Consider the following 13815-nt stretch of genomic DNA (forward strand, 5'->3'; position numbering starts at 1 on the left):
AATGCATTTTTTGGCTTATATCTTAAAAATCTCAACACTTAGAGAAAATCTGACGGGGTAAAAATGTTCAGTAGGTCAAGATCTATCAGCCCTGAAATTTTCAGAGGAACCGAACAACCCATTGATAGGTTGCTTCCAATAAATTGGTAATTTTAAGGAAATTTTGCAATTTTTTGTTATTTTCTTGAGTATTATTGAAGATAAAGATAAACTGTAACCAGCAAAAATGTTCAGCAAAGTAAGATCTACAAAAAAGTTAACATGACCTAAATTGTCAATTGACCCTTTAATGATTTATTGCCCTTTAAAGACAATTTTACACAATTTGTTCATCATGTTTGCTAACATTTAAAAATCTTCTCCTCTGAAACTACTGGGTAATACTTCTAAACTTTAACTGAACATTCCTTAGGGTAACTGGTTTATAAAGTGTATCCAAAATTTTGATCCATTAACAAACATGGCCGCCATTGCTAAAAATAGAACATGGGGTCAAATGCAGTTTTTGGCTTTGATCTCAAAAACTATAGCAGTTAGAGCAAAAGTGACAAGGAGTTTAAGTGATGAATAAGTCAAAATCTATCTGCTATGACATTTTCTGATCAATTGGACCACCCATTGTAGGGTTACTGTCCAAAATAGTTTATTTTTATGAAATTTTACTGTTTTTGGTTATTAGTTTTACTATTATAATAGATAGAGAGAAAGTGTAAATGGCAAAAATGTTCAGCTAAGTAGGATCTGCAAATAAGTCAAATGATCAAAATAGTCAATTGACTCCTTACGGAGATATTGCCCTTGAAAAGTTTATTTTATTTACATTTTTTCGTGCAAGTCTAATACTATTTCAAAAATCTTCTCTGAAACTACTGGGCCAAATACTTCCAAACTTTAATTTGATGTTTCTTAGGGTATCTAGTTTGTAAATTGTATCTGAAGTTTTGATCCATCAACAAACATGGCCGCCATGGCTTGAAATAGAACATGGGGACAAAAGCAGTTTTTGGCTTATATCTCAAAAACTACAGCAGTTAGAGGTGTCAGACCACCAATTAACTCCCTCCAATTTAGAATGTCTGTAAAAGTAGTCCTACTCTGACACAAAATAGTGCTTTTGAGGTCATTGTTTACTTAAACTAACAATCAGTTGTGCAGAAAAGAAACTTTTGGTGAAAGAGAAATATATTTAGATCATTTTGAGCCAAAATTTACTTGTCTATGAGTTTGCATTAAAAATTGAGGATTAATGCGCTCCATAGTATACCAATTTAAGGTTTTCAGAAAACCAGGGGTTATTTTTAGTAGTACTTGTGTTCTGAAGGTCAGTTTTTTCTTATAAGACTTTAAAGGTAGGACGAAAATTGGCTTGTAGAAAGGTGATACATGTACAATTCAGGATATACCTGGTTTCTATGAAGTTAAACAAAAAGTTTAATTTTACCTGTCAAGTAATCTTCAGACCAATCGGACAACTTATTGTTGGGTTACTGTCCAGAAATAGTTAATTTTTAGGAAATTTTAAAGTGTTGGGTTATGTATTATCTTTCATATTATTATAGAAAGAGAGAAAGTGTAATGACAAAATTGTTCAGCAAAGTAAGATCTACAAATAAGTCAAATGTCTGAAACTGAAATTGCAGGTGAGCAATATCAGGCTCTCATGAGCCTCTTGTTATTCACACTAATGATGTAACATGTTATATACTGTACATTTACACTAATGATGTACCATGTTATATACTGTACATTCACACTAATGGTGTAACATGTTATATACTGTACATTTACACTAATGATGTAACATGTTATACTGTACATTTACACTAATGGTGTAACATGTTATATACTGTACATTTACACTAATGGTGTAACATGTTATATACTGTACATTCACACTAATGATGTACCATGTTATACACTGTACATTTACACTAATGATGTACCATGTTATAAACTGTACATTTACACTAATGATGTACCATGTTATAAACTGTACATTTACACTAATGACGTACCATGTAATAAACTGTACATTCACACTAATGATGTACCATGTTATAAACTGTACATTCACACTAATGATGTAACATGTTATATACTGTACATTCACACTAATGATGTAACATGTTATACACTGTACATTTACACTAATGATGTAACATGTTATACTGTACATTTACACTAATGATGTAACATGTTATATACTGTACATTTACACTAATGATGTAACATGTTATAAACTGTACATTTACACTAATGAGGTACCATGTTATATACTGTACATTCACACTAATGGTGTAACATGTTATATACTGTACATTTACACTAATGATGTACCATGTTATAAACTGTACATTTACACTAATGATGTACCATGTTATACACTGTACATTTACACTAATGATGTAACATGTTATACTGTACATTTACACTAATGATGTAACATGTTATACTGTACATTTACACTAATGGTGTAACATGTTATATACTGTACATTCACACCAATGATGTACCATGTTATAAACTGTACATTCACACTAATGATGTAACATGTTATATACTGTACATTCACACTAATGATTACACTGTACATTTACACTAATGATGTAACATGTTATAAACTCTACATTTACACTAATGATGTAACATGTTATAAACTGTACATTCACACTAATGATGTACCATGTTATATACTGTACATTCACACTAATGATGTAACATGTTATACTGTACATTTACACTAATGATGTAACATGTTATAAACTGTACATTTACACTAATGATGTAACATGTTATAAACTGCACATTCACACTAATGAGGTACCATGTTATATACTGTACATTCACACTAATGGTGTAACATGTTATATACTGTACATTCACACTAATGGTGTAACATGTTATATAATGTACATTTACACTAATGATGTAACATGTTATACACTGTACATTTACACTAATGATGTAACATGTTATATACTGTACATTCACACTAATGATGTAACATGTTATACACTGTACATTTACACTAATGATGTAACATGTTATACTGTACATTTACACTAATGATGTAACATGTTATAAACTGTACATTTACACTAATGAGGTACCATGTTATATACTGTACATTCACACTAATGGTGTAACATGTTATATACTGTATATTTACACTTATGATGTAACATGTTATATACTGTACATTTACACTAATGGTGTAACATGTTATATACTGTACATTTACACTAATGATGTAACATGTTATATACTGTACATTTTCACTAATGATGTAACATGTTATACTGTACATTTACACTAATGATGTACCATGTTATATACTGTACATTCACAATAATGGTGTAACATGTTATATACTGTACATTCACAATAATGATGTAACATGTTATATACTGTACATTTACACTAATGATGTAACATGTTGTAAACTGTACATTCACACTAATGATGTAACATGTTATAATGTTATAAACTGTACATTCACACTAATGATGTAACATGTTATAAACTGTACATTCACACTAATGATGTACCATGTTATACACTGTACATTCACACTAATGACGTACCATGTTATATACTGTACATTTACACTAATGACGTTCCATGTTATGCACTGTACATTTACACTAATGACGTACCATGTTATATACTGTACATTCACACTAATGACGAACCATGTTATATACTGTACATTCACACTAATGGTGTAACATGTTATATACTGTACATTTACACTAAAGATGTAACATGTTATATACTGTACATTTACACTACTGGTGTAACATGTTATATACTGTACATTCACACTAATGATGTAACATGTTATATACTGTACATTCACAATGGTGTACCATGTTATATACTGTACATTTACACTAATGATGTAACATGTTATACTGTACATTTACACTAATGGTGTAACATGTTATATACTGTACATTTACACTAATGGTGTAACATGTTATATACTGTACATTCACACTAATGGTGTAACATGTTATATACTGTACATTTACACTAAAGATGTAACATGTTATATACTGTACATGTATTTACACTAATGATGTAACATGTTATACTGTATATTTACACTAATGATGTAACATGTTATAAACTGTACATTTACACTAATGATGTAACATGTTATACTGTACATTTACACTAATGATGTACCATGTTATATACTGTACATTAACACTAATGATGTAACATGTTATATACTGTACATTCACAATAATGATGTAACATGTTATATACTGTACATTTACACTAATGATGTAACATGTTATATACTGTACATTTACACTAATGGTGTAACATGTTATATACTGTACATTTACACTAATGATGTAACATGTTATATACTGTACATTTACACTAATGATGTAACATGTTATATACTGTACATTTACTCTAATGATGTAACATGTTATATACTGTACATTCACACTAATGGTGTAACATGTTATATACTGTATATTTACACTTATGATGTAGCATGTTATATACTGTACATTTTTAGGAGTAAGTTATCAACAAAATATTCCACATTACAAAAGATGATAAAAGATTTAAAGACAGAAACCTGGAGTCAAGATGACCATATTAGGTATTGAACCATTCACATTTATGATAAGCATACACCAAGATATTCCATTGAAGAGGGTTAACCTGTGTATCTAGAAAAATATTGTGCAGTTTTCTCTTTCCCTTTTCTATGCTCTTTCAATGAAGACTTTAAAGTAAAAACAAATCATTTGAACTTATAACATTATTGATTGTTGTTTGTGTGGAAATAAAATTGAGAAAGGAAATGAGGAATGTGTCAAAGAGACAACAACATGACCAAAGAGCAAAAAACAGAACAAGGCCACCAATGGATCTTCAACACAACGAGAAAATCCCGCACTCGGAGGCGGGTTACAGCTGGCCCCTTAAACAAAAATGTGTACTAGTTCAGTTTACTTTTATTTTGCAGAAAAAAAATCTTTTATCCTGGACCTTTCAATGATAAAAATTGAAACAAATACAGAATGAACAAAATATTCACATCTTATCAAACATACCAAAATTTCTTGTAGTTTTCACATTTTGTTAGTAAACTAAAGTTACTTCTTCTTATGAAGAGGACTTCATTTATTTGCATAATTACCATGTAACCGGTATTTTTGCTGTATTCTGTCAAGATTTGGATTTTAAAGCCAGGATAAACGCTTTATTTTTAAATGGCTTAAAGGTTTAAAGCAAAGATGAAACTGGACATTAATCAAGTTTTTAGATAGTTGAAACATAATTTCACCTTTAACAAGGTTTAGAGAATACTGATTCTTTGAAAAAGGTTAAGAGAATTTGGCAGCACTGAAACTTTTATCAAGGTTTAGAGATTACGTTGGATTTCTATTTTTAGATATTTAAAAGGAGAGGTATTTTCAAAGCAGGATAACCTAAAGGAAGAAGGACAGATATTGTTTGAGGTCAGAGCAGAGAAAGCCAGTCTACTAGAGAAACTAGAAATCCTGGAAGAGTAAGATTATTAATACAACACATAAATAGTCATTGAAGCCTTCAAAGAGCTTCTGATCCTTATTCATCAAGTATGTAACAGAATGTGAGACATAAAGATGTTGATCGGTTGGTGTCAGTGTTTTCTTTTTGTATGAAGCTTTTGATTTCAGATGGTTGAAGAGCTGATAATCCATATTTGGTATATTATTGTATTATGGTCTGAAGTTTCATCTGGCATAGGTCTGGAGTTTTCATCTGGCATAGGTCTGAAGTTTTCATCTGGCATAGGTCTGAAGTTTTCATCTGGCATATATATATTTCCATAGTCCTTAACCTCATTTTTATATTCGCATGACTGCTGAAAAAAATATTTGGACTTTTCTAGTGCACTTCTTATTGTTCTGTTGATGGAGATAAAAGAAGAATGTTTAATGTTCTCAACTCTCGCACAAAAGTGTTTTCCTGTTTTGTAGATGTTTTTAATATAAAATTAGAGGATGTGGTATGATAATGACAGGATTTTGACTTCATTCACATCACAGATTTTGGTATTTTGTTTGAACATTATATTGACATTTTTTATTATGTATTGTGGTTTGAATTGCATCTCATTGACGTTTCCATGAGTCTTAAGGGCATACGATAGCAGTTTCGATCCCACTGTGTTTTCTTCACGAAAATTTGCATTCTTGCTATTTTTCATCTCGTCAATTCAAATATATATATGTATTAATAAAAAATGTACCTTTACATGCATTTTTTTTTAGATCAATGGGGTCCAAATTTTAGACATTTACTCAAAATTTGGGTTTCTTGGAAATTTCTATCCTTAAGAAGGAAATACTTAACTTTTTTGTTTCAAAAGATAAACACAAGCTGATTTTTGTAAAAAAAAAAACATTTGGAATATCTTCTTCACATAAGTATGCTATAAATTTGTGTAACAATTCTATGAAAAAAATTATTTTTTAGTGAATTTTCATGATTTTAGAAAAGTAACATTTTTGGTACGTTAGCGACGTCATTACCTCCACTATACTGTAATGTATGCCCTTAAGCCCTGATGATAACTCTTGTTTTAATTGCACATTGTAACAAATAAATATAATTATGTTATATTGCTCTGAGATGGTGCAGCTGTTTATTAGTGTTATAATAAATCATTCTTTCATAGAGTAATCATATAAATCATTTCAGAGAAAATGGAACATTGAATGAAAACATCAAGACATTAACAGAAAAGTACCATGTTATTGAAGGTCAATTTGGTGAGTCTATTATGTTATTGAAGGTCAATTCGGGGAGTCTATTATGTTATTGAAGGTCAATTCGGGGAGTCTTTTATGTTATTGAAGGCCAATTTAGTGAGTCTTATGTTATTGAAGGTCAGTTCGGTGAGTCTATTATGTTATTGAAGGTCAATTCGGTGAGTATTATGTTATTGAAGGTCAATTCGGGGAGTCTATTATGTTATTGAAGGTCAATTCGGGGAGTCTTTTATGTTATTGAAGGCCAATTTAGTGAGTCATGTTATTGAAGGTCAATTCGGTGAGTCTATTATGTTATTAAAGGTCAATTCAGTGAATCTTATGTTTTTGAAGGTCAATTCAGTGAGTCTATTATGTTATTGACGGTCAATTTGGGGAGTCTTATGTTACTGACAGTCAATTCGGTGAGTCTATTTTGTAATTGACGGTCAATTTGGGGAGTCTATTATGTTATTGAAGGTCAGTTCGGTGAGTCTATTATGCAATTGAAGGTCAGTTCGCTGAGTCTACTATGTAGTTGAAGGTAAGTTCAAATAGTCTACTATGTAATTGAAGGTCAGTTTGGTGAGTCTATTATGTGATTGTAGCTATGATAGGTAAGGACTGTTTCAGAAAATACTATGGAAAACAAAACAAAAAATCCTAATACCGTACCTACTCGCTTATTAGTCGGAAAATTGGGAGTAAAATTCATAATCCAGAGAGGGGGACCGACTAATAGACGAGATCTAGCGACCAGAGGAAAAATCCAAGCTTGAGAAAAGTGGTCAGGAGTGAATTTCCTGGTCAAAACTACGTTTTTGATTGCCAAACCTACATAAATCAATAAATAAAAAGTTTTTGTTGAAAATAAATGACTACAATACTGTCTTTGTGTTTTATTTGTTCTTTGGTAAACATTTTCTGCAAATTCGTGTTGAAATTCTACTGTTTCCGGTTTGTGTATTGATTTTCATGGTCACATGGTTTTCCTATAAACCCAAAAGAAGAGCCAAGAACCAAAAATGAAAAGGAGATAACAATGTACCAAATTGTGAACGGATGTTTTCAGCGGTGTTATTGTGTCATTATTGTGATATCATGATATCAATTCAATGCTTATAAATCATATAATAATCAAAAAATAATTTTAAGATTCATTCCCAAAATCAAAATATTATTCATTAAAGTGTCTCAGGTAAACAAAAATTACAAAATTGATTGACAAGCCAATATAATCCATTGATAACCCCAATTAAGAGACAAAGAGTTGTATTTACTAAAGGTGTGAAAACTATCAGTGATAGGTAAACAGATGACACTAATGAGTTGGAGTTAGTTATTTTAATATATTGATAAGCTTCACTTAATTTTTTTAATCCTTTAATCATCACAATATAATAAGAATTATGAAGTGTACATGCTCATTTAACACCGAGTTATGTATGCTGTGAAAAATATTTTCATCAAGTGTTGATTGACTTTAAATTTTTCAGGTTCATATTGGTTTATATTCGCTTTTCTCAAACAATAGGTTGTTAGTCATACCCTACAAAATCATTGATGCATTACGTAAACAACACATGGCTAATCTAACATTTGAACAGTGAACAAAACAAGAGAAATGAATACATCTTTATTATTAACAGCAATATAAATTATCATGATGAGCATCAACTAAATTCAAACCAAACATTAATGCAGAAATGAATATTATTCCTGGATTTGCATTGGTTCTACCGGCGTTCAGTTACTGTCAGCTGAAAAAAAAATGCCCAAATTTTGTCCGACTTATACGAGGGTCAAGACTAAATCCTTAGAATTTGGAGCTGAAAAGGGCCCCCGACTTATAGTAGGATCGACTATTAGGCGAGTTTATACGGTAGGTTTCATGAAGTCCCATGAAATCTAAATGTAATCAGCAATATTTGTCTAAGGCCTGTCAATGTTTAAAATCGACAGATAATCGATAGAAAGAACTATTTTCACTGAAGATGTGCTTATATTGCACCTGCAGCCCTTTCTGATGAAATATTGAATTTGAATTTATCATAGTTGTAATACAAGAAAGATATGATGAGAACAAATGTCTAGCATAAATATTTTACGAGAATCAATTCATGACACAAAAACCAAAAGCAAAGAAACAACACTTTTATTGCTGTGCTTTATCTCAAAGTCAAAGTGAGGCCTCCAACACTGGATATTGGATAGATGTCTCATTGGCAATCATACCATATCTCTCAATTTTAATACTAGTTTGTTTTTTTCAGCAGAGGAACAAAATCAGAATAATGTGAAATCTGATCAAGTTCAGTCCCAACTGGATGTTACTAAATGTCATCTGATGGAGGTCCAGGACCAATATCAATTCCTACAGTCCAAGAATAAGGAACTTGTCCATTCCATCAACAAAGAGAAGGTATGTCCACATTACACAGGTTCAATACCTAAACAAGACCTTTCATTCAAAAATACAGAACTTGTCCATTCCATCAACAAAGAGAAGGTATGTCCACATTATACAGGTTGAATACCTAAAAAAGACCTTTCATACAGAACTTGTTCATTTCATCAACAAAGAGAAGGTATGTCCACATTATACAGGTTCAATACCTAAACAAGACCTTTCATACAGAACTTGTTCATTTCATCAACAAAGAGAAGGTATGTCCACATTATACAGGTTCAATACCTAAACAAGACCTTTCATACAGAACTTGTTCATTTCATCAACAAAGAGAAGGTATGTCCACATTATACAGGTTCAATACCTAAACAAGACCTTTCATACAGAACTTGTTCATTTCATCCACAAGGAGGAGGTAGGTTCCTGTAATAGGGTCCAGAAAAAATACTCAACTCAGCAGCAAAAAAAAAATAAGGAATCTGTTTATTCTAAGGGGAATGTATGTGCACACATTGGATGGCCTACTCTGTAGTCCAAAAAATAAGGAATTGTTAAATTTTATCAAGAAACACTATAATTGCCACTGGACATTAAGCGAACATCAATCAACTAAGGAGTCTTAATTAAGGTCTAGTAATAATACCAGATAAGAACTCTGCCAATTCTTACATGGAACTTGCTTTATTTTATCACCTTGCACTTTGATAACTTGACTGGTTTATTACAGTAGTTGGATAAATTTTCTGAACAGTTGAACAGTTTGGTTTGATAAAACAAATTGCAATTGGGTCAGAATTTTGAATGTACTGCAAAAGGTGGAGAGCAACACTTACAGTCAAGTCACAGTTATATAAAATAATAAATAAAAAATTCAGTGAATATTCATATTCATGACACAAAATACACACACTTGTAAAAAACAAATAGCAAAGGCTCAAAGCTTTTATTGCTGTTCTTCATATCAGAGTCACTCTATAGCTTTCAGCATAAAGAAAGGCTCACACCTTACTGCAAGTTTAAGACTGCCTCTGGCACCATTTGGAGCAGAAATCTTAGCAAAAATATTGATTTCTCTATAGTGCATTGAAGATTACACCTGATGGGTAACTTCTGTTCACTACAGACAGAGTTAACAATTCCAAAAAGAAAAGGTGGGGGTAAAGCACTAACCTTAAAAATTCTTCATTGCTATAACAATTAGATTTCTTCGATTTATGCTCTACACATGAGCAATTTTTTAGCTTTACCCAAGTCCATTTCTAAGCAAACCCTGATTTTAAACAATCACAATCTTCTCAGATATTGTACAGTGCAGTTCAATAATTTACAGTTCACACAGTCTTACACTTAATTATTGAGTAATTTTGAAAAGTCAGTATCTCAGATACTTCTATCAGAGTAACAGTTATCTTGTACAAAAGGTCTGAGAACATTAGTATAACTGTGTCATACAGTTTTTCATTTGGAGTATTTTTTCCAAAAGATAGTTCCTTCTTTTGTACAACTTACCATTTCATACAATATTAAACAAATTAGTTTCATGACTATTGTTAGTCATCATTGTGACAATATTGCCAAGTCCTCCACCATGTGACGATATGGGACTCGTCATTAACTTTAATTTTTGTAGATTGGAAACTAACTTATAGAAAACAGGTCTTACATGAACAACATTTGATATTAGAGAGACAGTAAACAAAAAGGTGTTTCCTGACATAACTTGTACAATTCTGTATAAACGAATTACACATATGACATATATATATCTAAATATATAACATCATGACCTCGTTTTATGACACTGGTGAACTGTTGCATTTGAGTTGTAAAGGTTGTTCTATTTAAACATTAGTCACTGATTATATACAGTTGTATATAGGAAAAATTCCTCAAAGAGAGTATGTGGGTTGTAGGGAATTTAAAAAACTCGTTGTAACAGAAAAGCCCTACTTTTATTAAAATATATATCTTGAGTATTGTACATCCATGTACTGTAGAGAAGTTGTTATCAAGTTTGTTTTTATTTTCAGGAGAATGTGGAAAAATTCATCTATGAATTAGATGAACAAAAACAGCTGACCTCTGACCTCCAGATGTTAGTTGTTGACAAAGAAGAGAAAATAACAGACTTGGAGATATCACTAGAGGCCACAAAAGTGGAATTACAGAATTTAATGGATAGCATAGAAGATAAGGAGGAAGATATCAGAAATTTGCAAGACAGAATTCACAGTCTAGAGGACATTGAAAGGTCATTTAAAAGTCAAATACAACAAGAAAATAAGGTCAGCCAAGAAACAGCAAGACAACATGCAGATAGAATATTACATTTGGAACATCGTGAGATTTCTGTTACCGAGGAAAACATCAAGTTATGTAGAAAACTAGAAGAGATGAACCAGATCAAATCTGCTGTTGAGGAGAAAATGGAGGACGGACACAAGGAATTGACAAACCAGTTACAACTGGTTCTTAAAGAAAAGGAAAGAATACAAACAGAACTAGAAATGACACAAAAACGGCAAGAAAGTTTGAAGAAAGAAGTTTCTAACCTTGAAGGGAAATTAACAACTGTAGAAGACACATTAGAAATAGAAAAACAAACACGTCTCGATATTGCTGAGCAGATGACAGGTAATATTCAGACAGTGATCCAGGAGAAACAAGATCTGATAAACAACTTACAATCACTTACCTCACAGATAGAAAAAGTTAAATTTGACAATGTTCAGCTGATAGAACAGATACAGGAATTAGAGAAAGTGAAAGTACAACAACAACAGGAAATATTACATCAAAAGGAGGAGTTAGGCAAAGTGAAAGTAGACAGAGAAAACACTGATGACAAACTGAAGAAGTTGGATGCTAAATTCCACAGTCTTAACAAAGAAAATACACAGTTGATGAATGAGATAGACTTTTTACATGAGAAAAAGTTAAGGGATGAAAATGAAATGAAGGATCTAATTGAAACATTGAAGAGTGATTTATTGAATATGAAAGAGAAAGATGAGAACCAAACTGAGGCTATATCTAAACATGTGGAGTCATTGGAAGATGCTAATTCTGAGATTGAAAAGTTGAGGAATGACACAACCTATATGAAGGAGAAAGAGAAGGTTCAGACGGAGACTATATCTCAACATCTTAAGTCATTAGAAGATGCTTATACTCGAGAGAAAGAATTAGACCTAGAGAAAGTAGAGCTGACATCTAAATTAGATCAAGTAACAACACAAAAAGAGGCCATATCAAAGCAATTTTCTGAGTTAGTGAGTTCATTAGAAGAAGTTAGTAACAAGTCAACAGAGAAAGAGACAAACTGGAGAAGTGAACAGGAGAGATTGACAAAAGAATTACAGACTGTCACAAACCAAAAGGAGATCTTACAACAAAGGATTGCCTCCCTTGATGAGGAAAAAGGGGCACTTGGGGATTTTGTTAAGCATTTAGAAACTAGGTTAGAAGATGTGGAAATAGAAAGTAGAACAGAAATAGATTCTATTAAAACACTTTTAGAAAATTCAGAACACCAGAATCAGACATTACAATCTGTGAACCTGACATTACAGGAGGCATTAGATGATCAAGGTGTACGAACTCACAGCTTAGAAAACGATGTAGAAAAGTTAACACAAGAAATACACGTGTATATAGATTTCAAAGGGAAGTATGAAGATAAGGTCAAAGAAATATCACACATGGAACAGGAAATGATGTCACAGATTGATTCACTACAGGTTAAATTACAGGACACTGAGGCTGATAAAGATATGCTGAGTCAGCAGACTATGGATATTAATAAAGTAGTTGAGACTTTAAATAGGGAGAATGCAAGACTTGAAAAGGAAATAGACACAAAGGAAGAGGTCATAGAAAGGTTAACTTTACAATATGAATCGGAAATTAAAACATTGGAAACTGAGGTCAAAGGTCAACAGTCTAGTAATAAAGATTTGACTGAAAATGTACAGCTTTTAGAACACAGACTTAAAGAATTAGAAAGTGAAACTGTGAAATATAGGACAAAAACTGAAGCTGTAGAAAATGAAATAAAGCATAAAGAAAGTGAATCAATGAATAGAATAGAAGATTTAACTCAACTTCTACAATCAGTGAAAGAGGACAGGAATCAACTATCAAAGGACGTTCAATCGTTACAAAGGTATCTTCATAAACTAATAGTTATGTACCATATGTATACACTAATCTATACCATTGTCCATCTGTTTGTCATAAATTAAATATGTCTAACTTTAATGGCAGTCATAGGTGATTTATTCTATTTAGTCTATATGTAAAGAAATCAGTCTATGCTTATAATAGTAGGATGAATGCAGTCTGCCTATCATGACGTCAATATTTTGGTTTCTGTAAGAAATCTTTTGAAGCAAAAGCAATATCTTTCACAATATTGACAAGTTTGCAGCTGTGTTATCTAATTTTCAGAAAAGAGAGACTTTTATAATGAGAATGTTGTTGTTAGAAGGAGGTATGACAAGAGCCATTTTTTGTAGTTTTACATGAAAAAGAAAATTTTTGGGGCAAAATTTTGGAGAATTCACACTTTTGATAAAATTAGTATTTAAGATTAATATGAATAACTTTATATTATTAACAAGTATTAAAATAGAA

General features: G+C 31.5%; 1 protein-coding gene across 1 annotated transcript in view; it reads left to right on the forward strand.

Moving 5' to 3' along the window:
- Positions 1-13815, forward strand: part of LOC127726426 (hyaluronan mediated motility receptor-like) — a 40107-nt gene that overhangs the window by 18136 nt on the left and 8156 nt on the right. The window contains exons 10-14 of the mRNA XM_052233810.1: positions 4541-4627; positions 5426-5542; positions 6721-6791; positions 9044-9192; positions 11211-13345. Coding sequence (XP_052089770.1) covers positions 4541-4627; positions 5426-5542; positions 6721-6791; positions 9044-9192; positions 11211-13345 — 2559 coding nt within the window. The remainder of the gene's footprint in view (positions 1-4540; positions 4628-5425; positions 5543-6720; positions 6792-9043; positions 9193-11210; positions 13346-13815) is intronic.

This window comes from Mytilus californianus, unplaced genomic scaffold, assembly GCF_021869535.1.
Source record: "Mytilus californianus isolate M0D057914Y unplaced genomic scaffold, xbMytCali1.0.p SCAF_17, whole genome shotgun sequence".
NCBI lineage: Eukaryota > Metazoa > Mollusca > Bivalvia > Mytilida > Mytilidae > Mytilus > Mytilus californianus.